General features: G+C 39.7%; 1 protein-coding gene and 1 long non-coding RNA gene across 2 annotated transcripts in view; one reads left to right on the forward strand and one right to left on the reverse strand.

The window, feature by feature from the left end:
* The window catches only part of Enkur (enkurin, TRPC channel interacting protein), a 31,278-nt gene extending 24,330 nt beyond the window's left edge, over positions 1-6,948 (forward strand). The window contains exon 5 of the mRNA XM_021660391.2: positions 2,927-6,948. Within this exon, the coding sequence (XP_021516066.1) occupies positions 2,927-3,100 (174 nt within the window). The 3' untranslated portion in view covers positions 3,101-6,948. The remainder of the gene's footprint in view (positions 1-2,926) is intronic.
* Positions 1-27,536, reverse strand: part of LOC132649200 (uncharacterized) — a 57,444-nt gene that overhangs the window by 22,505 nt on the left and 7,403 nt on the right. Inside the window, exon 3 of the long non-coding RNA XR_009587648.1 lies at positions 25,445-25,604. This is a non-coding gene — a long non-coding RNA (uncharacterized LOC132649200). The remainder of the gene's footprint in view (positions 1-25,444; positions 25,605-27,536) is intronic.

The raw sequence follows: 27,536 nt of genomic DNA on the forward strand, positions 1-27,536 counted from the left end.
GATGTTTTCAGATATTTCCCCTGTATTTTTCTCCATCCATTTCAAAGCTTCAGGTCCTACATTTAAATCGCTTTGATCCATTTTGAAATGGTTTGAATAACTTCATTCTTCTATGTGTGGAAATTCCATTTTCTCAGCACCATATTTTGAAGAAACAGTCTCTTTTTCAGTGTATACTTTCAACACTTTTGTCAAGAATTAGATGGTTATATCTCTGTGGGTTTCTTTCTGTGTCCTCTATTCTAATCTAGCTATATGTATACTTTTGAGCCGGTACCATACTGTTACTATGGCACTGTAACATAATCTGAGATCATGTACTGAGATTCCTCCAGCATTGCTCTTTCTGATAAGAATTGTTTTGGCTATTCAAGGCCTTTGAAAATTGGAAACAGACACTTTTATGTTCGGAGGTGGAGTCAGAATCAGTTAAAGGAGTCCTATTATTCCCCAGCTTTATACTGCTGCTGAGTTTATATTGAAAAAATAGATGTTCACCAGGTCTGCTTTTGCTTTGGTGGCTTTCCTCTTCTCTTCAGGGATCTCTGCTAGCTACACATAGCTTTTCAGCCTGTGCTCTGGACAGCTGTCTCGCCCTGCAGATCCGTCCTGGATGGTATCCCTGGGGTGGCTGATGTTCTAGCTGGAGATGCCTCCCAAATACCTTGGGAGTATGAGAAGCAACTACAGCACTGACATGTGTCAAGCAGAAACTGTCTTTATACTTGCAAAAACTCTTGAGTACTAACTGCCATGCTGGAGGGATGCAGCTGTTGGGGATGTAGCCTGTGCTTTCAATAATAGCTCTCTGGGGCTGTGTGGTAGTGCAGGTTGGTAATTATGGTCCTGAGGTTGGTCAAACTAAGAGCTATCTGACTGCAGGGCTATTCTCTGTTGATGAGATCTGCTCCTGGCCTTCAGGGTCAGATTATCCTTCCCCATGCACTCCCTGGACCAGCTTCCTGTTGCCTACAGCCTGGGCTTGTCAGCAGCCAGCCTGCTGCTTTCTACTTCTGTCTCCCAGCTTTCCTATACCCTGAAGCTGTGGCAGGCCAAACTGAACTCTTAGTTCCCACACCTCAAAAAAACTTGGATTTTAATATGTGCTTGCTCAAGAGGCTGCCTGCTGGCTATCCTTAGTCACCCAGAGTGACACTGTGGGATTTCTCACTGTCTCACCCAAATCCACAGCTGGAATTGCAGCTTGTAAATGCTGCTTTGTGCATGTCCTGATGGTGGGATTGCCTGTCTCCTGTGTGGCTCACCTTTTAGAAATGGCTTCTGCTTCCTCTCACCCTACATGACCCAGCTTGGCTTTCTCCTTAGTCACATAGCAACTGTCATTGCCTCTGCTGCTTTGGGGCATGCTTTTACTTCCTTTGTGGATTTACGAAGCTCACTCTTTCTATGTTTAAAATGGAATATACTTTGTGTGTGTGTGTGTGTCTGTGTGTGTGTGTGTGTGCGAGCGTGCATGCGTGCATATGCACACACAAGTGCTTGAGCACTCAAAATCTCATATAAGTGGAGGTCAGAGGTCAATCTGGGGGTGACTTCTTCTGTCACTGTCTACCAGATTTTTTGAGAATGGGTTTCTCGCCTGAACCTGGAATTTACCAGTTCAGCTGACTGATCTGCAAGCTCCTGGTATATCTTCTTCATGCACAGGACTGGAATTACTGAAATGATCTATGTTCTCACAGTGAATAAAAAGGGCTAGTTTATAAATTTTCACTGAATGAATTCAATTAGTAGTTTAAGACGTGTAGTCAGTGGAGCCCCCTGGTGCACTGTGAAGAGAAGTGTAACTAGGCAAAGATGGTAATGGCATTTATAGCTCCTAAGAGATCGTTAATTTTGCATTTGTTGATTTCAGAGACCATGAAGCATTAGCTACACGTTATTAAATTAGCATGTGTTCCATGTTTGGTGACATTTCAGCCATGTCTAGAATACATTAACAGGAAGTACGTGGAAGATGGTTTGTTCTTCGTTTTATATTGAAAAGATATATAAAGGGTCATTATAAAATTGAATTTTGGTATTTTTTTCTTACAATAACATTTTATCAAATAATATATGAATATGCCAGTCAAAATCCAGGCTTCTGGTGTGACTTCTGTGTTGAAGAATAAAGACAAAACAGAAAATTCTGGGTGGGAAAGAAGTAAAATTGGGGGTGGGAGTGGGGGTGGTCCAGTTGATAGTGTTTACCTTGTGAGCAGAGGGACCTGAGCTTGATCCCAGAACCCATCCAAAGAAGCAGGCGTGGTGACATGCTGTGATTCTTCCCAGCAGCAGTAAGGAAGAAACAGGCCAGTCCTGGGGGCTTGCTGGCCAGCTGGCCTAACTCTTTAAGTGCTGAGCCTCCAGGCAAATGAGACCCTGCCTGCAAAGAGGTGAGGTCAAGGTCCTGAAAAGAACATGTGAGATTGTCTTCTAGCTTCCACTGACTTGTGCACACACACGCCATGTACACTTAAAAATATTCATGTGCACACAGATATATACTATGCGTTAGAAAGAAAAACTTTTCTAATAAAATTATGGAAAATATTTCCAAAACCAACTTTTACCTGGGACTATCAATTTTCAGGTTGTTGATTTTTTTTTTTACAAAGCAGTTGCTATAAGTGTGGTTCCACAATGCTCATAACTCCGCATTTACATATGAGATAGTAAAACAAGTTACAGATACACTGACAGCAAAGAGGTTCAGCGAGGGCAGAGCAAACAACAGGGGGCAGGACTTGGCTTCTCTACAGTGTTTTCTGTCACTATGGACAAGCACTGGATCATTGTGTTATCATTTGTAAAGTTCTTTTCAACAGCCCTTTTCACCTCCTCACTCCTCATTACTGGTAACTTTGTTATCATTTCCTTTTGCAGTGTACAAGCTATTTCAAGGTTTCTTTCCCATTTGCAGGGGCTGAAGAAGAACTGGGAGGAGGTGCACAAAGAGTTCCAGTCCCTCTCAGTCTTCATAGATTCCATACCAAAGAAGATTCGAAAGCAGAAGCTGGAAGAAGAAATGAAGCAGCTGGAACACGACATCAGCATCATTGAGAAGCACAAGGTCATCTACATTGCCAACAAGTGAGTGGGTGTTGAGAACAGAACCAGAAGACAGGACAACAAACAAACACCCCATGGAGGACATCAAACTAAACCTACTCTTCTCAAAGAGGACTATGAAGAAAATAAAAAGTTTTCACTGAAAATGTAGGCAATGTTGAAAGAATAATTGGATTATTTGCTTGTTCTAGAGAACACTTTCTCCTCCAGTATCACAGTGCTGCTCATAAACAAACCATTAAAGATGGAAGGTGAATGCTAGGGTCTGCATTCTATAATGTCAGTTGCGGTATTGCTGAGTACTTGTTTCACATAAACATTAATTTTGGACTTTGAAACATAAAAACATTTAGCAACAATAAACCCCAAAGGAACTAATAACCATAATAGAAACTCAGTCTGTATTGTAAACAAATCAATAGGAACCCTTTACAAACATTCAGAACCCCAGACATAAGGACCGGGCTGGTTCTACCTTAACTAGAGACCAAAGAACCATGAACTAGTCAGCCTACCAATGCTGAGTACTGTTTTCAACCAGTACTGTCTGAGCCACCAATTACAAATTGCTTTAACAAACCAATCTTAACCAAGAAAGATAAGTTTCTCATTTACAGCCACAGTTAAGGTTAAGATGTTTGGGTCAGTATTTTGCTAATGAATTACTTACCATGAAGATTCATTTTCAAATACTTCAAAATCAGTAGCAATATAAAAATTGCTATGAATTCTGATGATTTCACCCTTAGGAATGTTCTACTCCAAAGTCATGAGTGGGAGTAATCTTAAATGAGGGTTATGATTGAGACAGTCTTAAATATTGAAGAGATTAAAAAAACAAAAACAAAACAAACAACAACAACAAAAACAGACCTGTGGTTTTTAACAGGTTTGGGTCTAACTAAACTTTTGTAGTTGTTCATTTAAAAATTATGAACAGTTTCCATTTCCTAGAGTGTTGTCTCAGATGAATTTGTCACCTTGTCATATCCTGCCTTCCTACAGAAGTATCTTCCACCATGTTCAGGAAGGGTCTTCCTGCCATGGACTCTCAACTTTTGGTAGTTGTGATGCAATCATTACCCATCCACATGCAATCATGGATACACTATCAGACAAAGGAGGGACAGACATCTGCCTCGGACAGTTGGCTAGTGAGTAGTCAGAATCTTGCCCTTAACTGTGAATTAAGAGACTCAGACTCAGAGACTATGATCACTGAGGAGTGCATACCTGTTTAAATGCCCACACTGAATTGAATCCCAGCCCCTTGGATGGAGAAATTAGGATAGGGAACAGGGGTAGGCATGTAAACACACATGCATTCACCCACACACACAGGCCTACAGGCTTATGTCATGGCACACATACAGAAGACAGAGGACAACTTTCTGCAGTCATTTATGTTCCTCTACCATGTGGGCCCTAAGAATTGAACTCATGTCATCAGTCTTGCAGAAAGTAATTCTGCCCACTGAGCCATCTTGCCTGTCCGTGAGATGGGCTTACAGCAAACCTGCAGACCTTCCAATCAGTATCTTTTTCACACCATTACTGACTTGAGCTTTTCTTTCTTTTTGAAATGTTTACACTGAGTAACTTAGAAAGTTTTGCCAAACATTGGCAAGTTATTAGAGAGATCATCATCCACATGTGCAGACTTGGAAGATTAACCAGTCTGTGCTAATCTGAGGACTTGTACTGTATACTTTAGGCAGGTCTCTTAATGCAACCACTTCTTCCTATCCTGGGAAGTTCTACTGATGGTATGTGAATGAGCTCAGGGAACATTCAGGGCAGAGGATGCACTTAGTTGCGGGCATGAGTCTGTCTGACACCAGGGCCTGAACTTTTCAGCACTATGTGAACCTCTGCTTGAGTATGAACTTGTTAGTAGCAATTAAAAACAAAACAAAAAACAAAAAACCTTTCTCAAAGTCTGATTCAGGCCATAGGAATAAAGCTAACTGATCACTAATACATGTTGTGATATTGCTCATTAATTTATTCAGTTAAAGAACGTATTACATTTATTTATTGTATATATGTGAGAGAGTATGTACATACATATGTATGTGCCATGATTTGTATATGGAGATCAGGAGACAACAGTAGGAGTTAGTTCTCCCCTCATGAGGATCCTGAGGCCTGAACTCAAGCCATCAGCCTCAGCTGCACATACCTTTAAACTGAGCCATCTCATTGGCCTTCAATAAAGATTTTTTGAGAACCTTCTATTTAGTAACTATCTTCAGATTCTAAAAGATACAGATGAAAAGAGCCTTCAGAAGGCTCCAGTTTCATGGAAAATGAGCAAATATCCAGATACTTAGAACACAGGAGGATCAATATCTTACCAAGTTGTAAAGATGTGACAGACAGACTTACAGGCAATGAGAAGGAAAAACATCACTTTCTACAGAAGGAACCATGTACTTACAGATTTGCAAGAAGGACTGTCTTAGTATTCTATTGTGTGAAGAGACACCATGAACATGGCAACTTTTATAAAGGCAAACATTTAATTGGGGCTGGCTTACAGTTTCAGAGGTTTAATCCATTGCCATCATGGCAGGGGGCATGGCAGCACACAGGTAGACATGGTGCAGAGATGTCTCTGAGAGTTCTTCATTTGGATCCTGATCCACAGACAGCAGAAGAAAGAGACACTGGGCCTAGCTTGAACTTTTGAAACACCAAGCCCACCCTCGTGACACATTTCCTCCAACAAGGCCACACCTCCTAACTGTGTCAAGTAGTTCCACTTCCTGATAACCATGCATTCAAATCTGTGAGCCTATGGAGGCCATTCTTATTGAAACCAACACAAGGACTCTCCATCACAGTGGCATGAAACTGGCAGTATTTTAAGCACTCAAGCTGGAGTCTAAAGCTAAGTGTCTGACCACATCAAATCCTGGTTCTTCTCAATAGTCTTAGAACAGAAATCAGATCCACTGAGATAATGCTGTGTATTAAGTCTCAAACCAGGACAAAGGCTGAAGTGCCCATTAACATATCAAAGCAGACTTGGCCTCCAAATTCTCCTTGCATCCCTCAGTCTCTACCTGTTACAGAACCCTGTAACACACACACACACACACACACACACACACACACACTTTTTTTAAAAAGCATTTTGATAACTGATATTAGTGAATCAGTGCAATTCCAGATGTGATCTGTCTGCGGACACCATGAACTGTTATCAGGTGCTCATCTTGCACAAGAACTGAATCATCACCTGAACATCTTTAAGAAATACTCCCCATCTAAACAAATCCATCTGATGGACGAGAAGGAAAGTCATCACCCAAAGGTTATTTAGGATAGGGTAAAGTTGTTTAAAAATATTTTATCACAACCCCTTTACCTAACATAGCACACTCATTGTCATTCAGTAACAGTTACATACCAGGAAACATCGTATTTCCTGGGACTACACAAATTTCTTTAAAAAAAAAAAAGCAGTGTTGGAAAGAAATAGTCAATAATCACAGAAGTGCCTTTATACTTAAGAACTTAGTACTTTAAAAGGAAAATAAAGGAATAGAATGGTATGCAAGAAAATAGTAAGGTCCTATATCAGATTTTGTAGGATCCAGCATTATTGGTTAAATTGAAAAATTAGCAGAACTTGGGAGATGAGAGGAAGCAAAGGTTTCAAGGAAAAAACATTCTGAGCAGAGAAGATAAAATGTGTGACAAAAGCAGGAAGCTACTGTGGCTAGGCGGGGCTTCGGCAAAATAGCCCACCTGAAGAGAGAAACAGGCCCAGAATGTTTTATGGGCAGACCTCAGAAAATTACATGAGTTCTGTGGGTCTCCAGATGGAGAAAACAGTGGCACAGACCAAGGTCTCAGCAGCAAAAATACAGTCTCCAACAGCTTAGAGATATATTTATGAGCTAAAAATGCAACTTGCCGATGACGTGAAAGGGGAAGGAAGAGCAATGTCTCAAAAGTAACGGATTCTGACCTGAGAAACAGGTGACTGGCATAAGTTCTCTGAATTGAGGAACAATACAAGCAGGGGTTGGAGGAGAGACAGAGGATGTGATGTTGGCCATTATGACAATTTTGTGACATCTACTTGGAGATTTAGAGTGATGGATTGAGAGATAGACTTACATACACACAGGCAGATGCTTTTTAATTGTTTTAGTCTTTGCTATTAAAATCAGTGCTTGTTATGAATGAATGCAAAAGGACACCATTTCAAACAGGTGAGTGTATTGGTGGGATATAATAATAATTGAATCAAAAAGCATATGCAGTTATAATTTTGTTAGGTGGTATATATTTTCTGTGTGTATGTCATTAGGTGTTGTAGATGAACATGATCTAAAATTACAACCTATCTAACAATGAATAGGGAGTGTCAGCCTTCCTCATGGTCCTACAATCACAAAATTCTTCTTCCCAGAGCACCTACTGAAACAAACTTCTGATATGTTTCCAAATAATATTTTATGTATATGAATATTTATAATGCAAAAAATATATGTTTCTTTAGAAGTACTTCTATATTAAAGATATTTGGTTGTGTTTCATCACAGTCTAGTGCAGCATTTCTCAATGCTTTTGGGGGTTGAATGACCTTTTTATGGGGTCATCTAAGATCACAGATATTTACATTATAATTCATAACAGTAGCAAAATTACAGTTTGAAGTAGCAACAAAAATAAATTTATGGTTGGGGGGGTTACCTCAGCATGAGGAACTGTATTAAAGACTGGCAGCACTAGGAAGGTTGAGAATCATTGGAGCAGAGGAGCAGAAGGTATGTCGAGGGATGGATCATCCATCATTTAAGTTTTCCTGTTATTAGGTAGGGATTCATTTTCTCATTCCTTAGGAGCTGTAGTCCATATGTCATGTTTAATACTATATAAATGTTTTAATATATTCTATCTCATATATGTATGATACATAGTATATATGTATTAGTCACTGTATATGATAGACTTCATGTAATATGTATGTATATAGTGAATGTATAGATTCATTGTTTATAGATAGATAGATAGATAGATAGATAGATAGTAGACAAACTTGTAAGGTATCTCATTATGAAACAATGGTTTCATTAGAATTCACTGTGCTACTTTCACTGTCGATAGAAGAGAAGCTGTCTTCTACCTAGGAGCCTGCACTGTCCTGGTCATACTGTGTTGAATGTTCCTGTTTAGATTTTTTTGCAGCCATCTGAGATTTTCTTTCAGCATCCTCCTGATTGGCCTCAACATGCCAACTGCTTTCTGTTTCTCTTTCACAATTATCTTTCCCAGTATTAGGAGGCTACTCATTCATTCACTGTTTTTATTTCAGCCTATGTGCAGAGAAAACACAATAAAATCCCAACTATTCACTTTCATCTTTCCATGAAAACTCTATACTCCTTGTTTGAGCCCTTTCACATTATTTTGCTAAAAGTTAACAAGAAGCAGCTGACCTGCTACAATGCTCTGTTTTTACACCAGTTCCTTTGGAAGGATAAAAAGGTACATGGATGCCATTCTGTGGCAGTTTTGGCATGGAATAATAAAAGTTGTCAGCTTTCTGGTCTACCCTGACATCTTTCCTGTGTACAACTGTAGTCAAAAACTACTAAGAAAACACACTTCTAAGATACTGAAGATAATGATGTATGTATATATGTGACCTGAAGTGACAAGATAGTAGACAAACCCTCCTAGTGACCAATAAAACCATCAACACAAAGTCAATGGTCTCTTTCGATGGTCTCCTTAAGCAAGACAAACAAACAACATGAAACAGAGGAGCCACAACAGCCTGCACTTCTTCCCATTTCCTTACTTTTCTGAGGCCAGCAAAGAGGACAAACATTAATCTTGTGCAATTCCCACCCATGAGCTTTGCTGTTTTGGACTATGGAAGGTTTCTTTTATCTTATTGGCTTTGAGAAAATGTTCTTTTTTTTCTTTTTTTTTTTTTTTTTTTTTCTTGGATAAGCACAATGGCTTCACACAGCCAGCAGGCTAGAGGCTGAGAGCTCCCTGGAGGCCAGATGTGGTTTATTCTGGACAAAAGCTTTGAAACAAATTCTTGGCTTCCCTTCAGGATTATGGAGCTGACAGGCAGCTGCCATGCAAATAGAAAGATGATGTCCTGCACTGGCTAACACGGGAGCCCTAAGGGTATAGATGACATAAATCACAAGCCTGGTGAGTTGGCCCTCAAGTTAAAGTACCCTCAGAATTTTGGATAGCCACTCACTGGACCATGATGCTGCTGTTGCTCTTCTGTAACTCACCCAAAGTTTTTTTTTCTTTTGAAAACTGCTTTTGATACACCCAGTAAAGTATTAAAATACAGTAGTAAATTCTTTTACTACTGTTTCCTATAGGTACATAACTTAAAAACTACAGAGGAAAATGTGCCAAGATTCTTAATTTTCAAATTTCTCTAGATATTTCAGCAGAAGCCAAATAAGCTAGTGGCAATTGACCATTATATTTAAAATTTTTGAAAAACCTTTTTTAAAGTTCTGAAAAAAAAGTAAGAATATGATCCAAGGCTTTTTTTTTTTTTAACTTAATCTGAATTCTAAGAGACACCTTGTGTGATCCTCTCATAGTCCAGTATCATCTCAGGAGTTTGTGTTACCTGCTATTCAGTTTTCACCTGGCGTTTCCTTCCTTTCTTTCTATTCTTCCTTTCTCCCTTCCTTCTTCTACTCTTTCTCTTTCTTAAAATGAAAGCATTTCATACAAGTAGAATGCAATTGTAACAAGTCATTAGATAATCCTTATAGTGCACATATGAAGGCTAATTTTCTTAAAAGCAAGTTTTAATTATTATTAAAGTGCTAAAACCTTATTCTAAAGATCACACCAGAATTCAAATGTTCTGGTTCATTCATCCATTCACAGAAAATGGGTTTTAAAGATAGTGTATTTACTATTATTTGAAGGGATCTTAGGGTGTTTAAGTTCTGCCAGGTCCCAGTACTGTGTTCAGGTTGCTTTTCTGCCTTGGGTCTTAAGTACTCCTCTTTTGTCTGTTAGTCTTCTTTCCGTGTCTGTATACCATTAAGTCTGAAATGTCATTATAGTAAAAAGTTACAGCTATTTCACATACCACAAAAGAAGAATGTTCTAGAAAACATTTCTTAGCTCTCTGATTTTTTTGCTTTATATTTATGGCAAATGCTCTTTCCAGCTTGAGACAACCTGTCTTTCTACATTATTGTGTAGGCCAACAATGCTAAGTCATCTTATGTGTTTTGCAGCAACAGTGGCTGTGTTTTTATCACTGTTTCCTCAGAACCATCAGTTTTGATATTTCGGCACATGCTCTGTGCCAGCCATGTTGTTGACACAGCTTGCCACATCAAACACTCCAGCATCATTTCTTTGATTTCTTCCCAAGCTGCTGGGGGTTCCTCCCTCAACAACCACTTCCTCCAGTTAACATTAAACCTTGTCACTCCGAATATTTCATCTCAGGAATGAGGAGTAGTGAAGACTTTTGTATGACATTTTAAATGTCAGTCACATTCAGTGTACAGAGAACCAGTCATGGATGAAACAGTCAAAGGAACAGTGACCAAGTTCACTCATGTGAAACTCATGTCACATAACTCAGAGCTGCCATCTTGGCAGGGATTATGAGACATGCTTAAATCTAAACTAGCCTCACTTTATAGATATTCAAGTAGGGGATCTGTGTATTTTCTATTATTTGTTTGTTTAGTTATTTATTTTAGTGATAGAGAGGATTGAGCCCAAGACATTGAGGATCCTATTACTAAGAGTAATGTCCAGTCTTTTTCTTATCTTTCTTTCTTTTTTTTTCACCATATTTGGTACTTTTTATTTTGAGATAGAATTTACTAAGTCACCTAGCTTTTCTTGAACTTGTGGCCTTCCTGTATAAGCCTCCCAAGTAGCTGGGATTCCGGGCCTGCAGCACCAGGCTCAGCTGAGGCTGCACATCTTAAGAGAATGGAAACTTTGCTCAAAGTTGGGCATGGTGAGACCATCTGTAATCCCAGTGTTCAGGAAGCTGATGCAGGAGAATCACTACAGCCTACATCATGAGACCCTGCCTTAAAAATACAAAAACAAACACAAAAACACCTTACTCAAAGCCAGCTCTCAGAAGCCTTCCAAAGTGAAACTCTTTTGACACCTTGTCCTGTTCCAGAGCCCCCTACACACCCATCCTGCTATATACTGCATGTGTTCTCTCCTTCATTGCAAGTTCTACAAGCCAGAATAGCAGAATCCTCTGACGCTGCTGAGTGGATAGAGTGCTCTGAGAACTAGGGTGACAGAAAGTTAGGACTGGATATCCATAGACAGCACAAGGCTTCTTTCATACTGGCTTAGGTGAGTTCTAGTGGGACTTTGGATGTGGGAACTTTGTGGGAACTTCCCTGTTCCCCACAGCTAATGCCAGCTTATTCCAGAAAGTGTTCAAATATACAATCATATAGATTTGACTCCCAAACAATGTGTAATTCGTGTAGTTTAGACATTTATATGGAAATTTACTGTAACTGTTATCCTTTTATTCATGAGGGAAAGTTTTGTTTCTATGGCAACTGTTCTAGACCAGTGTATGCTTACATACTTACTATACTTCTAAAGTATGTAGCTCATCCTTATGGGAGTACACATCATCTTGAAATGACTTTTTGCCTTTCAATAAACATTGTTTTTTTTTAATCCTTTTCGCCTGATTTCAGAATAAAATTTATTTGTAAGTATAAAAAATTATTTGTAAGAATTACTAAGGAAGAGCTTCAGAAAATGAGAACCATGAGTGACTCGACCCTTTGCAGCTGTCATGGGAGAGCAGCTACTTGGTCCCCAAGTGGTTTCTGAGAACATATGCCTAGTCTCTGCATAGCTATATTTCTCCTAGCCTTTGTATTTTCCAAACATCATCATGTGTGCTGTGTTTGGGATGTTGCTATGCAAAACGCTATAAAGGAGTAGATTTTTTTTTCCTGAGGCAATCAAGAGCTGCACAGATGTGAGTTTAGGATGCTACAAACATTTCTTAGAACAGTTTTAGAGTTCCCTGGGGAATGATGTAGGAATGTTCATGATAAGAAAGAATAAAGGCCTCAATTGTCATTTCACATGACAGAGCTCACCACGCCAGCAGCTTTGCAGCTATTGACACAGTTTCAAAAACTGCTCTCACTGGGATTTTCACAAACAAAGGCTTTCTCAATTTTGTTTTTCAAACTCATAGTCTCCATGGGCTATTCCCTTTACAAATCACATGGTACAATCTCATTAAGACTATAACTTGTCATATTTATTTTTAAAGTATTGTAGCTTTGTTTTCACTTTCTCATGCTTACACGTGGGTTTTTCTTCTGAGTTTACTAATAGAGGTGAACGGATGCTGTAGTTCTTTGATAGACCTGTTTCAAAAGGAACTGTGAGGCATGTTCACTATATCCTCAGCAAACATGGTTTACAGATTCTAAGATCCTGAGTCTCTACAACCATAGAGACCTCATGAGCTTACTTAAGAGCAGAAGTGAGGACTAGAAGATGGCTCTGTGGGTAACATCCCTGGCAGTACAAGCCCAAGGACCTGAGTTCAATTCCTTAGCATGACATTAAAAAGTAGGATGTGGCCCCATGTAAGCCTGTGACCCTAGCACTCTGGAGGACTGGAGAAAGGAGCATCATTGGGGCTTGCTAGTCAGCTGGTCATCACACTTAGCCCCAGATCCAATGAGAAAACTTCTTTCAAAGGTATAAGGAAATGATAAATTAGGATACTTGATGCCTTTCTTAGCATGTGTTACTTTTACAGTCATGTGCATACACCTGTTGATACAACACACACACAAAAAGAGAGAGAATGGTAATTTATGATTTCACTTCTGTGCCTGCAAAGGTGGTTATTAGCAACTATCTGCAGAAGTCCCAAGTAAGATATGGGCTATTCAGGTGGTATATGCTTCAAGCATCCTACGTGCCTTCATCCCCTTACTATCTTGCTCAGTATCCCATCATCAAACATCATGAAGTACCACTGAACTCACTTATCTATGTGGGTTGACGGGCCCCAGACAAAGTCAGAGACAAATAAAAGAACAGAAACCATGTAGAGGACTGATGAAAGTCACAGATGCACAGTAACATTATGCAAGGAGGTATATGACACCAAGAGGGGATCTTACAATATCAAGGAGGCACTGGCTCCTTAATGAGAAGGAGTGTCTGTCTCTGTAAGAAGGGGAATGGTTGAAAAAATGGAGGGCTTTTCTTGCTGCCTAAGTTTGCCATTTCACTCCACAGCACAATACACTCCTGCCTTTTCAGACCTCGTAGACAGGAGCACCTCAGGGTAGAACCACTTCTACTATGCCTTTCCTCTACTGGCCCTGAAAAGAATTCATGCAAGAAGCAAGGGAAGAGGGCCACAAAGGATGTTTTCTGTCTTAGGAAAATCTGTTCCATAGATCAGAAGCAAGAGCCCAGGACCTTTCTCTCAGATCATCTTTTAAAATCTACAGCAGAACCTAGAGAGGTGACTCAAAGGCCAAGATCAAGTGTGTCTCTTGCATAGGACCTGGGTTTGGTTTCCAGCATCCACATGGTAACATACAACCACATGTAACTTCAGTTCCAGTGGGTTTGACACCCTCTTCTCACTTCATTGGTACCAAACACATGCACATGCATTAATATATGAAGACAAAACACTCATACAAATAAAATAAAACAAACAAATCTTATCTTTTCATCTATAGCAATTTCCACAACCATTTTTTTATTCCTTGCAGATCCCCCATGATGGCCAAAGTTACCAGGCTCCTTTGTCTAAAGGAATCTGATTTTCTTTTTTTAATTAATATACTCCTTTAGTCTTTATTCCTATGTCTTTAGGCGGTGGCAAATCTCTTTCAATTTTGGTTGTGTTGAGCTAAAATTATGTGGCTAATTTATATCTGTGTCTATATAAAAGTGTCATCACAACTACAGAAAACTCTATTGTAGAATATAGAATTAAGTCAAGAGTAGTACAATGAGAAAGAGAAGACTGAATGAACAAAAAGTCCTGATCTTTCAGTCCCTACCTCCACATCAAGTACTCAGCTTATTTGTAGGTTGTTTTCCTTAGGACAATACCAGAATTTTCATCATTTCTTGGCCTAGCACCCATTTAGGTCAGTCCAGGTGGTACCAGCTGCACATGATGAAAGAGATCACATAGTTTCACTATGCCAGTAATGACAAGAGGAATGAGCAGTCCAGAGCAGCTGGATCCCTCACGGACACTCTATGTGTTAATATGCACAGCACACAGACACAAACACACATGTATAAACACAGACACATAAACATACATACATATAGAGACACATATACACAGAGAGAAATACACAAATATGTACATACACACACAAACATACAGAGACATACACAGACACACACACATATATAAATGAATACACACATAAACACAGACACATTGACATACTTACACATAAAAACAAGCATACGCAGATACATATATACATTCATATACCACATAAACGCACAAAGATATACACAAACACACATATACATACACAAATATACACACATATACATGCACACAAACACATATATAGGTTCATACAAAGGACACAAAAAGACCTACTCACAAGATACACATATACACACAGACACAGACACACACACACACATCAGTAGAAAATGTCTGAACTTGTGAAGCAGAATGAACCTGAGCCCTGTGGATTTCAGGTTCTTCCTGGCCTATTATGTTGATAAGCATATGTTGCTCATATGGGGGTGAGTCTGCCTTATTATATTAGGTTAAAAATAAAATTATTACATGTTTTAAAGCCTTTACAGATACAATGAAATGAAATACAACAGCATTGTTGCATTTTCATTTTTATAGAGGTAATAGACTTACAAAAGGGTTACTGGGGTCTGCATCATTTAAAGGGCTCAACCTAAATTAACTCAGTCCTCAAAATCTATTATGCAAGTGTGGTTTTATTTTCTGTTACTAACATGGAAAGTGACGCTCAGAGAAGTTAGGGGGTTGTTCAGGATCTCATCATTAATGCTTAGCTGTAAAATGTTGATAAAGAGCATCAGTGTTCTTAAGTAAACCCCAAGCTCCTTTAGGGGACCAAGTGCCCTTCCTAAGGTTTCCTGACCCTCATTCCAGGCACATTAATCTCCACATTTGTAGAACAGCTTTTTGTTTGTTTGTTTTGGGTTTTTTGTTTTGTTTTTTTGAGACAGGGTTTCTCTGTGTAGCCTTGGCTGTCCTGGACTCACTCTGTAGACAAGGCTGGCCTCAAACTCACAGTGATCCATCTGCTTCTGCCTCCCAAGTGTTGAGATTAAAGGCGTGTGCCACTACACCTGGCAAGAGCAGCATACTTTAACTGAGTGAGGTTCACAAACAAGGAAAGGGTGTGAGAGACAGGGCCAGGCACTCAGGCTGCTTAGGGGTGCTGAGAAGTGTCTCAGAGGAAAGATGTTTTGATGTCCAGAAATAGGCCCACTGGGAACAAGAACTGAAGAAATCTGGACAGTGTTACAGTTCAAGAGAAAGAAAACATTGCTTTCAAAGCCAACCAGAAAGTTGGGGTCTCTTGATTGTTGGGCACCTGCCTGTTCAGGCCACTGTGCTTTGCATATCAACAACTCTCACAGTCATGCTTGACCACATGGGTTCCATCTGGTCATGAGGACTGAGGAGACTATGGAGACTTGGGAGTAGAATCTAGCAGGAAGAAGCAAGTATCCTACCTGAGGGGTGTGTCTTGACGTTTATGACCTGACCACACTTCCTGCACTTTCTGCTTCTATTCTGCCAAGATGCGGAGTCCCTGGAGCATACTCTCACTGGCCCAGAGGCACCTGCCAATGTGCCTTCATCACCATGGCAGACTGTACTTTCAAGCCACAAGCTAAATAAATTCTTTACTTCTGTCCTATCACAGCAATACGTAATATTAAAGATAGCATTGGAAACTGGAAACATTCTTATGAGAAACCTGCCTGCTGGCTCTTTGGCCTTTGTGACTAGTTCACAGAAAGAGTTTGGTCTAAAGAAGTTCTAGAATCCTATAATCAGAGTGTAATAGGCTATTTTGGTAGGAGTATGGAAAACTTGAGTGCCAGTAGAAATGCAGACAGTGAAGGTTTTCAGAGAGGATGAGGAACTGGGCCAGAAAACATTCATGTTACATTTTAGCAAAATAAAATGCTTTATTCAGCTTATATCCTGAATATTTGAGTGAGGATGAATTAAAAAATAATAAACTAAGTTGAGCATAATGGTATACACTGGTGATACCAGCACTTGAGAGGCAGAGGCAGGCAGATGAGGAGTTCAAGGTGACGGTCATCCACATAGTCAGCCTGAATTAAATGCGAGCTTTTCAAAACATAAGTAAAGACCTCTGTGCCACAGCTGTTACCCACAACTCTTAGCAAAGAGACACTGAGAAAGAACAAGTTGTGCTAAAAGATGTGGGAAGTGTGTGGTTCAGTGAGGAAAGGACCATCAAAGACTTAAAGAGGCAACAAGGCTTGTCTGCATGTGCAGACAAAGCATCTGTATTTGTTAAAGAGATTAGCACTACTGAGAAGCTACATATAGATTTTGCTTTGGGACAATAAGAAAGGTGTTGTAAGGGGAAGGGCTCACCTATCTCGAGCTCCAGAGTTTAGCAATGAAATTCATGAAGAGGAAAATGCCTGAGAAAACCAGAGCTTTAAGGCTGAAAAAAGAACCTAGGCAACTGGTTTCCCAGTTCAGCCATGAATTATGGTCTGTGGTCTGAAAGAGTGGAGGGATAGGCTCTATTGTGATTTGGTAACGGAAGTGGGCATGGTCCATCTTGTGCTGGTTTTTCAAGCAAGCAAAATAAAAAGAACACATCAAGGAGTTCACCAAGATGTGTACCCAGGTCCCTGAAACTCACTGGGGTCAAGTTATCTGTGGCAGGGTCAGATTCCCCACATGGAGCTCCTGAACAAGCTGTTGTCAACCTGTGACAGTGAAGCCACATTGCAGTGGAGATCCTGATGATGACAGAAGCATGGGCTCCTCACTAAGGCAAGCTACAGGCACTGAGTGAAGCTGGCTCCAAAGAGAGGCCATATGTGCCCCTGGCAACATAGCTGAGAGGTTGCTCAGGCCACATGGAGTCCAGATGATGCCATTACAAACCCAGATGCTGGACATGCATGGTCGGTGTTTTCCCTGCTGTCTTGCTCTTTGGGCCAATCTTTTATCCCTTTCTTTCTCTGTCTCTATCTCTCCTCTCAACATTTATGCTTAACTATATGTATGTATGTATATGTTTGGTTGGGGGGTTGTGCATGTAAACACAGTGTCTACAAAGGCCAGAAGGGGAAACTGGATCTACCTGGAGCTGGAGTTAGAGGCAGCTGTGAGTCTCCAGATGGGGTGCTGGGTGTTCTAGAAGAACCTTCCATGCTTTTAACTGCTGAATCATTGTTCCTGCCACAGTCCAATGTTTCTTTAATTTGTTCCCATTTGTCCTCATTGCAGTGGGAACATTTACTCTGTGCCATTAAATGTTGACAGTCTTTTGTTTTTCTCCTAGTCACAAGGGTTCATACTTATAAGTTTGTCTAGTTTCAGACCAGACTTGGACTTTTGAACAGTATTGGACCTGTAAGACTACAAAGATTCTTGCGGTTATTCTGACTATATTTTGGATTATGATATGGCCATGAGCCTGTGGGGGCAATGATAGAATGTTATGGTTTGGATGTTCATGTGTGTGAACAGCTGAAGGTGCTCTGTTGGGAGACTATGGAACCTTTGGGAGATGGAGCCTCACTGGAGAAAGAAGATATTTTCTAGAGGGCATTGGCTGAGGTTCATAGTCCATCCCCAGTTCTTACTACACCAAGATGTGAGAGGATGAGGGGTCCTAGCTGCATGCTCATAGCACCAGGGAGCCTTCTGCCACCATTCCTTTCCTAACATAATGGACTGTATCCCCTTAAACCATGTGTTTAAGACCGTTCTTTGGAGTGTTTTATTACAGTGATGAGAAAAAAATTGTTAACGCAAAGGCTTTGCACAAATTTCATTTCCCTTCTCTTCAGCTGGTATAAATACCCCAAGAGCAAACTACAGTACCTAAATCATATTCTCACTGGAGCAGGCTTTTAATGTGTGTGCTTCTGTCAGAAAGAATCACATCTGGATGTGTTCTTGTGAGGTATTTTAAACATATCACTGTTAGTGAGTTACATGCTATGTTTGTCAGTTTTCTGTCACTATGACAAGATACCTAAAATAAGCAATTTAAGAAGGAAATCTATTTTGGCTCACGGTGTAGATGCCTATGGTTGCTCAGTCTTGTGGCAACATAGTACATCATAACTTGCTCACCTCAGACCTCAGGTAAAGAAAGAAAGAAAGGTCTCAATGTCCCCTTCAAAGATGTTCCACAGTGAATCAATGTCCTTCCCATTAGGCCCCACCTCCTAAACATTTCATCAAGACCAATAGCATTACACACTAGTGACAAACTTTTGGCTTGCAGGCCTGTGGAGGCCATTTTGAATCAAATTTACATAACAGGCAAAACCAAATATAATTCTTTTTCCAGCAAATCAGGTCTCTTATGCTGATGTTTTAGAATGCATACTCACTGGCAGTTCTTTAACAAAAGGCTTAGATTCCAGATAATTCTGTGCCAGTCTATTAAAAATGAGATGAGACAATGGTTCCGAAGGTTGAAAGGCAATGGAATCCTGCCCCTCTCTCTTGGAATTTCAATCCAGCAACATGAATGCTGTGGCAAGGGATGACATCCAAAGACCTTCTAGGTCTATGTGATCCAGCTGGAATGCAGACTGGATTACAGTATGATCTGGCTGGCTACAGACACACCCTAGGTACATACATTTAATCCCAGACAATGGAGGTAAGATTAGTTTATGGAAGGAAGGAGCCATGTTGGAAAGTGCCATCTAAGCTGGGCATGATAACACACACCTGTAATCCAGCCCTTGGGGAGGCAGAGGCAGGTGGATTTCTCCAAGTTCGAGGCCAACCTGGTCTATAAAGAGTCAAGGCTATGCAGAGAAACCCCTGTCTCAAACAAACAAACAAACAAAAAACAAACCAAAAAAGAAAGCAAGTGACACCTAATTATAGGGCAGACAAAGTGATGAATCAGAGAAAGATTTGACTGAATGACTCAGAGATAGGAGACACCTGACTCTTTCAAGAACAGGACAGGAAAGAGGGGGTACTTAAGAGCATCTTGAGAGACGAAAAGATTAAAAATTAGTGGCTATTATTTTAAAGTTTAAAGCACAGGCCTGAATTAAGGCTAGCTAGATGGAGATATGTCCAGCCACCTTTGAGGAAGGGTTAGTCTTAATGCCCTGAGGGAAAGAACTAGCCTTACTGCATTCTTTCCCCATCCACTAGAGATACAGTTGCTAGGAAACTGGCGCATCTCCCTAGGAAGGGACGCCAGACCATTAATGGTTTGGGGCCTTCTTATAGCCAATCAATTCAAAATGCAACATCCCTTTTATGTTTCAACCAATAAATGCTTCCCAGGCAGGAATCCCCCTGCTTTGGGTACCCTGGGAGGGACGGAATCTTTAAATCACCCAATTAACCACAGAACAAGGCTCTCAGCTCTCACCGCTTTGGTGGTGGGGGTATGAGCCCAAGCTGCAGCTTGTAATAAAAAGATCCTTATGTGTTTCACAACAGACTCGACTGTTTGGTGGTGGTCTTTTGGGGGCTCACGATTCGGGCACAACAATCTCAGGGAGAGAGAAGAGAGGTTTGTTGTGGGTTTTTGTTTTATTTTATTTATTTATTTTATGTATGAGTGCTTTATCTACATGTATGCCTGCATGTCAGAAGAGGGCATCAGTATAGATGGTTGTGAGCCACCATGCTGGGAATTGAATTCAGGACCTCTGGAAGAGCAGACAGTGCTCTTATCTATTGAGCCATCCCTCCAGCCCCAAGAAGAGAGTTTTTTGCAGAAACAATTTTACAGAGATGGGCTGCAGAGAGAACACATAGACATAGGTGAAGACAGAATGAGCCAGAAGATTAAAACATCTTGCTGGAATTAATTTGAGGTCAGGCAGAGCAATTCAGTCAAAAGGCAAGAGAAGCCAATTTGAATCAGTCATCTTAGAGAGGAATTTGGGCCAGAACAGCTGAGTTGAACCAGCCAGTGAGAATTCAGAAAAAGCTAGACAGGCTTGGGGATGGCTCTGATCTTATCACCTCATCTGGGAAGACAAAAACAACATTTACATCTCTGTATCACAGGCTAGCCTCAAATTCAAGATCCCCTTGACATTATTTTTTATTTGACATTTTGATATACAAAATTGTTAAATGTAGCAACTTTATAAGGCTTGCTTAGTCCATTAAAGAACAAGGTAAGAGACACAGCCTCTCTTTTCGCAGAAGGAAATCGGAAGACTCAGACTTTTCAGGAATTGGAACTTCCAGAAAATGAAACAGTGCTCGAAAGAACACAAGAGTAAAAAAAAAAAAAAAAAAAATTAGATGCCTAATTGTTTTTATTAAGAACTTACTTCCTTATTTCCATAGCCCATCTAACCATTTGGAGATTTAAAAATCAGTCTAAGTGGTAAGAAATTGCCCATCAGCGTTGTCAGTTAATTTTGTCAAACATGTGAACTTAATTTCCTAAAAATACCAGAGAGCTGTTGGTGATCTATCTACTGCGCTGAAGAACACAGTCTAAGCAAGTGAGTCATGGCTCTTGCCCAAAACCTCATGTAAGTGTGTGTGTCTTTTACACACACACACACAATATTAAATGAACTATATTAAAGGGTTGCAGCATTAGGAATGTTGAGAACCACTGCTCTAGGTGAAAATAGTCACTGGGTATCAAATAGAAAGTACAAATCCTAAGTCTTAGTTTTGCCTCTTTTTTTGCCTCAATTTTGTGTTTCTCTGTATTTGCAATACCATCTACTTTTTCCATGTTCCTACATTTCAGCAAGCACAAAATAGAGAAAGCCCTTCTCCAAACCCTGCTTATATCATGTATATCCAGGTGGGCTACAGACCTGTTTGCTATGGATCTACTAACATAGGATCATTGTTTTCCTGAAAACCAATTAGGAAACAATTAAGACCAGTTTAAGAATTTAATCTAGGATTGTTGGATTTTAACCAGTTGTTACATTCTCCATTAACCCAAGAGACATCTGCAACTTTCAGGAGATATTTTTGAGTGTCACAATTAGGAGTATTTAGCCAGAGATCATGCTAACTAGTCTGCAAAGTAGAAGACATCCCATAACAAAGATGATAAACACTCTTATGGTCTACCTTGCTAATGTGGAGGAGCCCTGATGGCAAACCAGATAAAATCCATGGAGTTTACAGGCCTGGACATGCTCAAGGACAGTCTTCCACAGTGTGCCCCCAGAGTACCCTCATAGTGTGGTGCTGCCTACATTAGACAGCTGTGTACTCGTTCAGGCTTCAGATCCTCAGGCATGCTCCATGTGGAAGCTAGGCTGTTTCTGCGGTCATCACTTCACTACCTTCTGTATTCTTTCTATAAAAATGCAGACTGACTTTGGGAAGTTTTGATTGTCGTTTTACATAATTTTTCATGATTCACTTTTAATAGCACAGTTTTCCTTTTTTCTCTTTTATAAGAAGAAATAAGGAAGATTTGGGCAAATCTTTAAATCTGTCCGGAAATTGTCTGTATATCCATTTCTAAACAAACACAGAACAACTTCTGGACAGCCATTTAGATGGTAACTTAGAAGATCACTCTCAGTATTTACCATGTTCAAGCTTGCTACTTCATTGTTTCCATTGTTTGAGTGTTAGGAATCTAACACGGGACCTCACAGATGCTGAACACTTGTTCTAGTAGCAAGCTACACCTCCAAACCTTACGTATGTTACTTTAAAAATTCAACATAGTTGATTAGACAACTAGATTTATGGCAGGAAGCATGACTAATGTGATAACTCAGAAACACAAACCAGTTTTAAGATTTCAGAAAACAAGTTGGAAAAGAAGGCATAAAGGTCATAGACAACCCTGACACTCCATAAACTCAATATAAAATGTAACACAGGGCCAGAACTCACATCACATGGGCATGGTCCTGGGTTCAAGTCCCACTGAGAAAAAAAGTACCATGGCCTGATGATAGAGAAAAACAATGGCTTAATGTCCAGATATGATTTGTACAGCTTTTGAGGCCATCTACTTACGTTTCATTAAAGTCCTCAAATGCACAAGGAAGACTGAGTCACCTGTGTGTCATGTCTGTATTCTCTGTAAAAGGTCACCTAGTCCCAATTGTGTGGCTGGTTGTGCAGAGAAACCCACAACTGAAAAGCCAGCCATATCAGCATTAGAGGCAGGAAGACAGCATAGGGTGGTCAAGCCTTAAAATGAAAAAGAGATTTTTCTTGTCTCCCATTCCTTGGATCACTTATTTAAAGTTGAAATGTTCTCAAGTGTGTAGCTTTTTTTATTAGATTGTTTCTACTTGTGAGTTTCATAGGACCCAAAGGGACCAGAAGAAACTTCTTCAAGCAGTCAAGAATTGACCATGTTGGTCTGAGAGTGGAGTTCAGAAAGATTCTGACAAAAGAATCTAAGGCAAGATGCATTAAAAAAAAAAACAAAAAACACCAATTTTGGGGTCTACAGTGGTTGGTTTTTGTCAACTTGACTCAAGTTAGAGTCATCTGGAAGGAGGGAATGTCACTTGGGAAAATGACTGTATCAGACTGGCCAACAAGCATGTTGGTGTGGCATTTCTTGATTGTTGATTAATGCGGAAGAGCCCAGATTCCTGTGGGCAGTGCTATCCTGGGCAGGTGGTGCTGCTGACTCACTAAGGGATGACTGTGGAGGGCTTGCGATATGGCAGGTTCACAGTTTAACTGCAGTTTATCAGGCCATCTTTACTCCACTTGGTAGCCATTCCTTGCTTGCCACCTCTGTATGGGAACTCACATCCTGACTACAGATAAAAACCTAAGGAATAAGTCAAGAAAACCCCAATTTTCCACCAACCAGAAGGCCTAAGAGTCATCAGATAACAACTCAGGCCCATAGCTACAATTTCACCACTTTGCTATAACCGCCTTACTAATGTTCCCATCAATTTACTTGGAAAGTGCCTGGATTAAGGACTTTCTTTATTCTGTTACTAAAAAAACTTCATGAGTCTGCTTTTATGTTGGAACATGGAATTTGGAATAACCTAAATCTGTGTTTCTGGGCCATTATCACTCAAAAATGTCTCTAAAATAAATTAATTAATAAATAAGTAACCCTCTTATTCTTTTTAAGGTGAGTGCTATTTTTGTCTTGGCAATAGAAACAAAAACCAAGCAGGACAGGATTCTTTCAATTCTAAGAAAGAATATTTCAGTATATTTAACTTCTTTCTCAGCTCTTCCTTACAGAGACACTTGGGGAAATACTATGATTTAATTTTTAACTCAGCATTTTTATTTGGTTCATTTATACTTTTCTTACAGATAAACTATAAATATTGAGATTAGTTGTGTACTTATATATGATATAGAGTTTATTTGAAGTGTATTGATTAATTTTGCAGTTAGGTTTTATTGCTGTCCTTTATAATCCAAACATTAGGCACATTAAACCAAGATATTTTCTTTATAATATAAAATAAATAAGAAGACAGGTTTGAAAACTAGGCCTCAATTTAGACTATCACTGTACTAATTAGTAAGAAGGTTTTGTACATTGTTTTGCTTTATATAGTTACATAAACATACAAGCGCATAATTTATAGCATTCCTCAAAGGGAACAAATAAGCTCAACTCCATGGGAAATTTTTAGCTTGAATAAAGAATCATTTTCAGATTACTGGTTTGTTTTTAAAGATATAATTCAATTAATGTCTTTGTTAATACAAACACTTTTAAGATTTATTTATTTTTTTATGTGCATGAGTGTTTTGACTATGTGTATATATGTATGTGTACCACCTATGTGCCTGGTGCCCAAAGAGGCCAAATTCCAGTTACAGAGGTTGTGTGCTACCATGTGGTACTGGGAATAAAATCTGGGTCATCTGGAAGAGCAACAAATGTGCTTAACTGATGCACCCTTAATGAGGAATTCCTAACTGATCAATAATTCTGTTTTTAGAAGTCCAATGTAAATGCTGGATGACTGTAGTAAACAGCGTTACAGTAGTTGGCACTCTGGATACACTGTTTCATATTTTGTTTCTACTGTGATACCAGTGACTAAACTTGGAGCCTTGTATGTGCTAGGAAAGTCCTCTGCTACTGATTTACACACCTAGTCCCTGAGTACATTATTCTATATGCCTTTTAAAAAAAAGATTATTTTTGTTATTTTAATTATGTGTGTGTGTGTATATATATGTATGTGTCTATGTGTCTATGTCTGTGCCTGTGTGTGTCTATGTATGTTTATGTGCACGTGAGTGCAGAGCCTGAGGGAGGCCAGAGGCCTCAGATCCGTGCTGGAAATCAAACTTCTGTCCTTGGGAAGAGCAGCCAGTGCTCTTAGCTGCTGACCTCCCCTGAGCCCTCCATATCTGCCTTTAACAAGCCAAAGCCTGTACAATCTTCATTGAACAGATGTAGCAAATAAAGCAAAGAAATTAAAAAATTTGCCCAAGTTCAAGTGATAGGAAATGGAGTCTGGTTTTAAAACTGAGTCTGAAACAGAAAACCATAACTTGGAGCCAAAAGCCTGGAACAGAGCTCAATAAACTTTTCATTGGTCTAGGTATAACTTTATGCTAAAAGCACATTGTTCTAAAGTATCCTATAGAGGAGAATTAATCACAAATTCAAACTGACTTCTTATTAGTTCCAACTACCAATTTTTTACATGTCAGCTAACAAAGAGGCTTTACCTTCAAACCTCAAAATATTTTCATAATAACATTTTACTTGATTTTTAAAACAACCTTCGAGATTTAATGTTTTTTTGTTAATATTGATCACTACACTTAGCAGTGCATGTCAAAAGCCTTAAAATATTAAATTCCCCTAATTTAGAAATTCTTATCCTCTAGAAGTAGCTAAAATGCACATATTTTATTACAAACATTTATTTATATAAATTTATAAAATTGAAATTTGTGAGTAACTTATAAACACATAGAGTGAAGGTTAAACACATGATGGCCCTGATATTCCAAAAGAAGTTGATAATGTATCATAACCTGTCAAAATACTCATCTTTTCTTTTCAGCGTACTTGGAGTGTGAAGCAGAGGGGAAGGTATTGGGCAGAGAGGACATTTGGCAACGATGTAAAGTTACTCTGCAAGCTCCCCTTACCTAGCAACAGAAAACCTCACACAACGCTGGGGGATGCTGTTGTTTTCGCTTCAGTAAACAAGGTTTGTTGCCCCAACTGCATAGGATGTGCTTGGTCACAGGAAGGCAGGAGGCATGTAGGCAGGAGAGCATCAGGAAAGTTATACAGTTGCTGTTAAACCTGAAAATTTTGAGGAGAAAGACTCAATCCATGATTGTCCAATTGAAGCAAGAGTTATTAAATACTGGTGGACACTGTCAAGGTCTATTCCCTGGATTCCCAGAGAAATGGTGCTGAATTAGGTCAGTCAGGTGCCTATAAAGGCCAAACCCATGAGGTTAGATACTTTCTACCTTCATCCAATCCCAGGCAAGCATACATCCTGATGTATTTCCTGTCAAAACAGCTAAACCTCAGCTAGTTTGATCTTCTGTGTTAGTTTCAACCTGCAAAGACTCCCACAGTACTGCTGAAGGAATGAATGCTGTTAACCTCTGTGGTTAAAGCTTTGGCCTTTCATTTACAAGCCATGGAACTATTAATGCATTTGTTGCATTTGCTCCCATTGTCCTCGCTGAAAGATGGCTCTTTAGAAACAGCCCAGAGCTTAGCACTCCCATTCCCTGTGGGGCTTGTGATATCATATTGCAATTTTGCTTCCTGGTTCAAATTTTTGCTTCCTGATTCACTATTCATACAGGGCATATATTGTTTAAATACTATATATACAGTATGTAAAATATATATATATATATATATATATATATATATATATATATATATTTGGTTACTCTATATACTGGCAAGATTTAACAACAATGATCTTTACAAGTCACTGAGAGAGCCAAAAGGAAACAACACGGTGGCTTTCTGCTGATACTTAGAAGGTTCATGTTGCTCACACCTGGGAAGTGGGGCAGAGAGAAATAAGATCTGGCCTTTATGACAAATATAAAGATTTTGGAACAGGAAAAGTGACTCAGTGGTTAAAAGTATTGACTACTGTAATGGAAGTTTTGGTTTCTTTGTTAACTCAGTTATGTTATGGAAATATGTTTTTGTTTTAATCCCAAGCCTGGGATTTTAGTTGGCCTATAGTTTGTCCACAGCTGTTAACTGTCAAGTGCAGGGTGTGATCTTTGCCTTCCATGTGTGACATGAAGAAGGGCGTGGTCTAGGACTCTGAGAGTGTAAGTATGAGAGCAGAGAAAGAGAGGGGGTGTGTATGGTGGCATTGGGTGTTGGCTTGGAGCAGTCTGGAGTTCGACCAAAGACCAAAGGTCAGGCTGGAGGAGTGAAGGAGCTTGCTAGCTGTGTCTTCACTTGATGTTGACAGAGTCCTCAAAGAAGCCCTTGACTCCAACGAGCTGGGAGAAGTAAAGGGGTCTGGGCCCCCTCTACCCACTAACCTACTTAAGGTTGGGGGGGTTGGTAGAAGAGAGGTAGAGGTCTAAACACCCCAAATAAAGTAGAGTTTTTAAAAAGACAGCTACATACTACTCTTCCAGAGGACCCAGGTCCTATTCCTAGCACCCACAACTATCTGTAACTGCGCCCTAAGGGCATCCAATGCCTTCTTCTGGACTCTTCTTCTGGCCATGCACAGATATGGTATAAAGACAGACATACATACAAGCAAAATACTCAAACACATAAAATAAAAAATAAAAAGTATTAAAAAAAATGGGAGGGGGATGGGGGAAGAAGCTACAATCTGGATGTAAAGTGAATAAATTTTTTTTTTCAATGCAGTTTATTCAGGAACCTTGAACAATCCTCAGACCCTGGGGAAAGCCAGCCCACAGCTTAAATAGCCTCTGGGTAGCCAAGCCAGGCGTGCCACGTGGGCAATGCAGATAGGTCCACATACATGGAAGCAAGCCAGATCCTCAGCCTTAGCCAAATGTGGAATTGTTCGTGACAGAGAGCACTCACCATCAGGAAGGTGGAAGGCAGAAACCAGCTCCATCTTTAAGGCATAGCATTCCGCAGCTCTCTACAGTTCCCCCTTTTTGTTTTAGACGCATCAGGCAAGAGTAGAGGTCTGATCTCTGATATTAGAAATAAATTGGGACTTTGTACTGATGTTCATTTAGGTGTCATCCACCCAAA

Source organism: Meriones unguiculatus, chromosome 19 (assembly GCF_030254825.1).
Source record: "Meriones unguiculatus strain TT.TT164.6M chromosome 19, Bangor_MerUng_6.1, whole genome shotgun sequence".
Lineage (NCBI taxonomy): Eukaryota > Metazoa > Chordata > Mammalia > Rodentia > Muridae > Meriones > Meriones unguiculatus.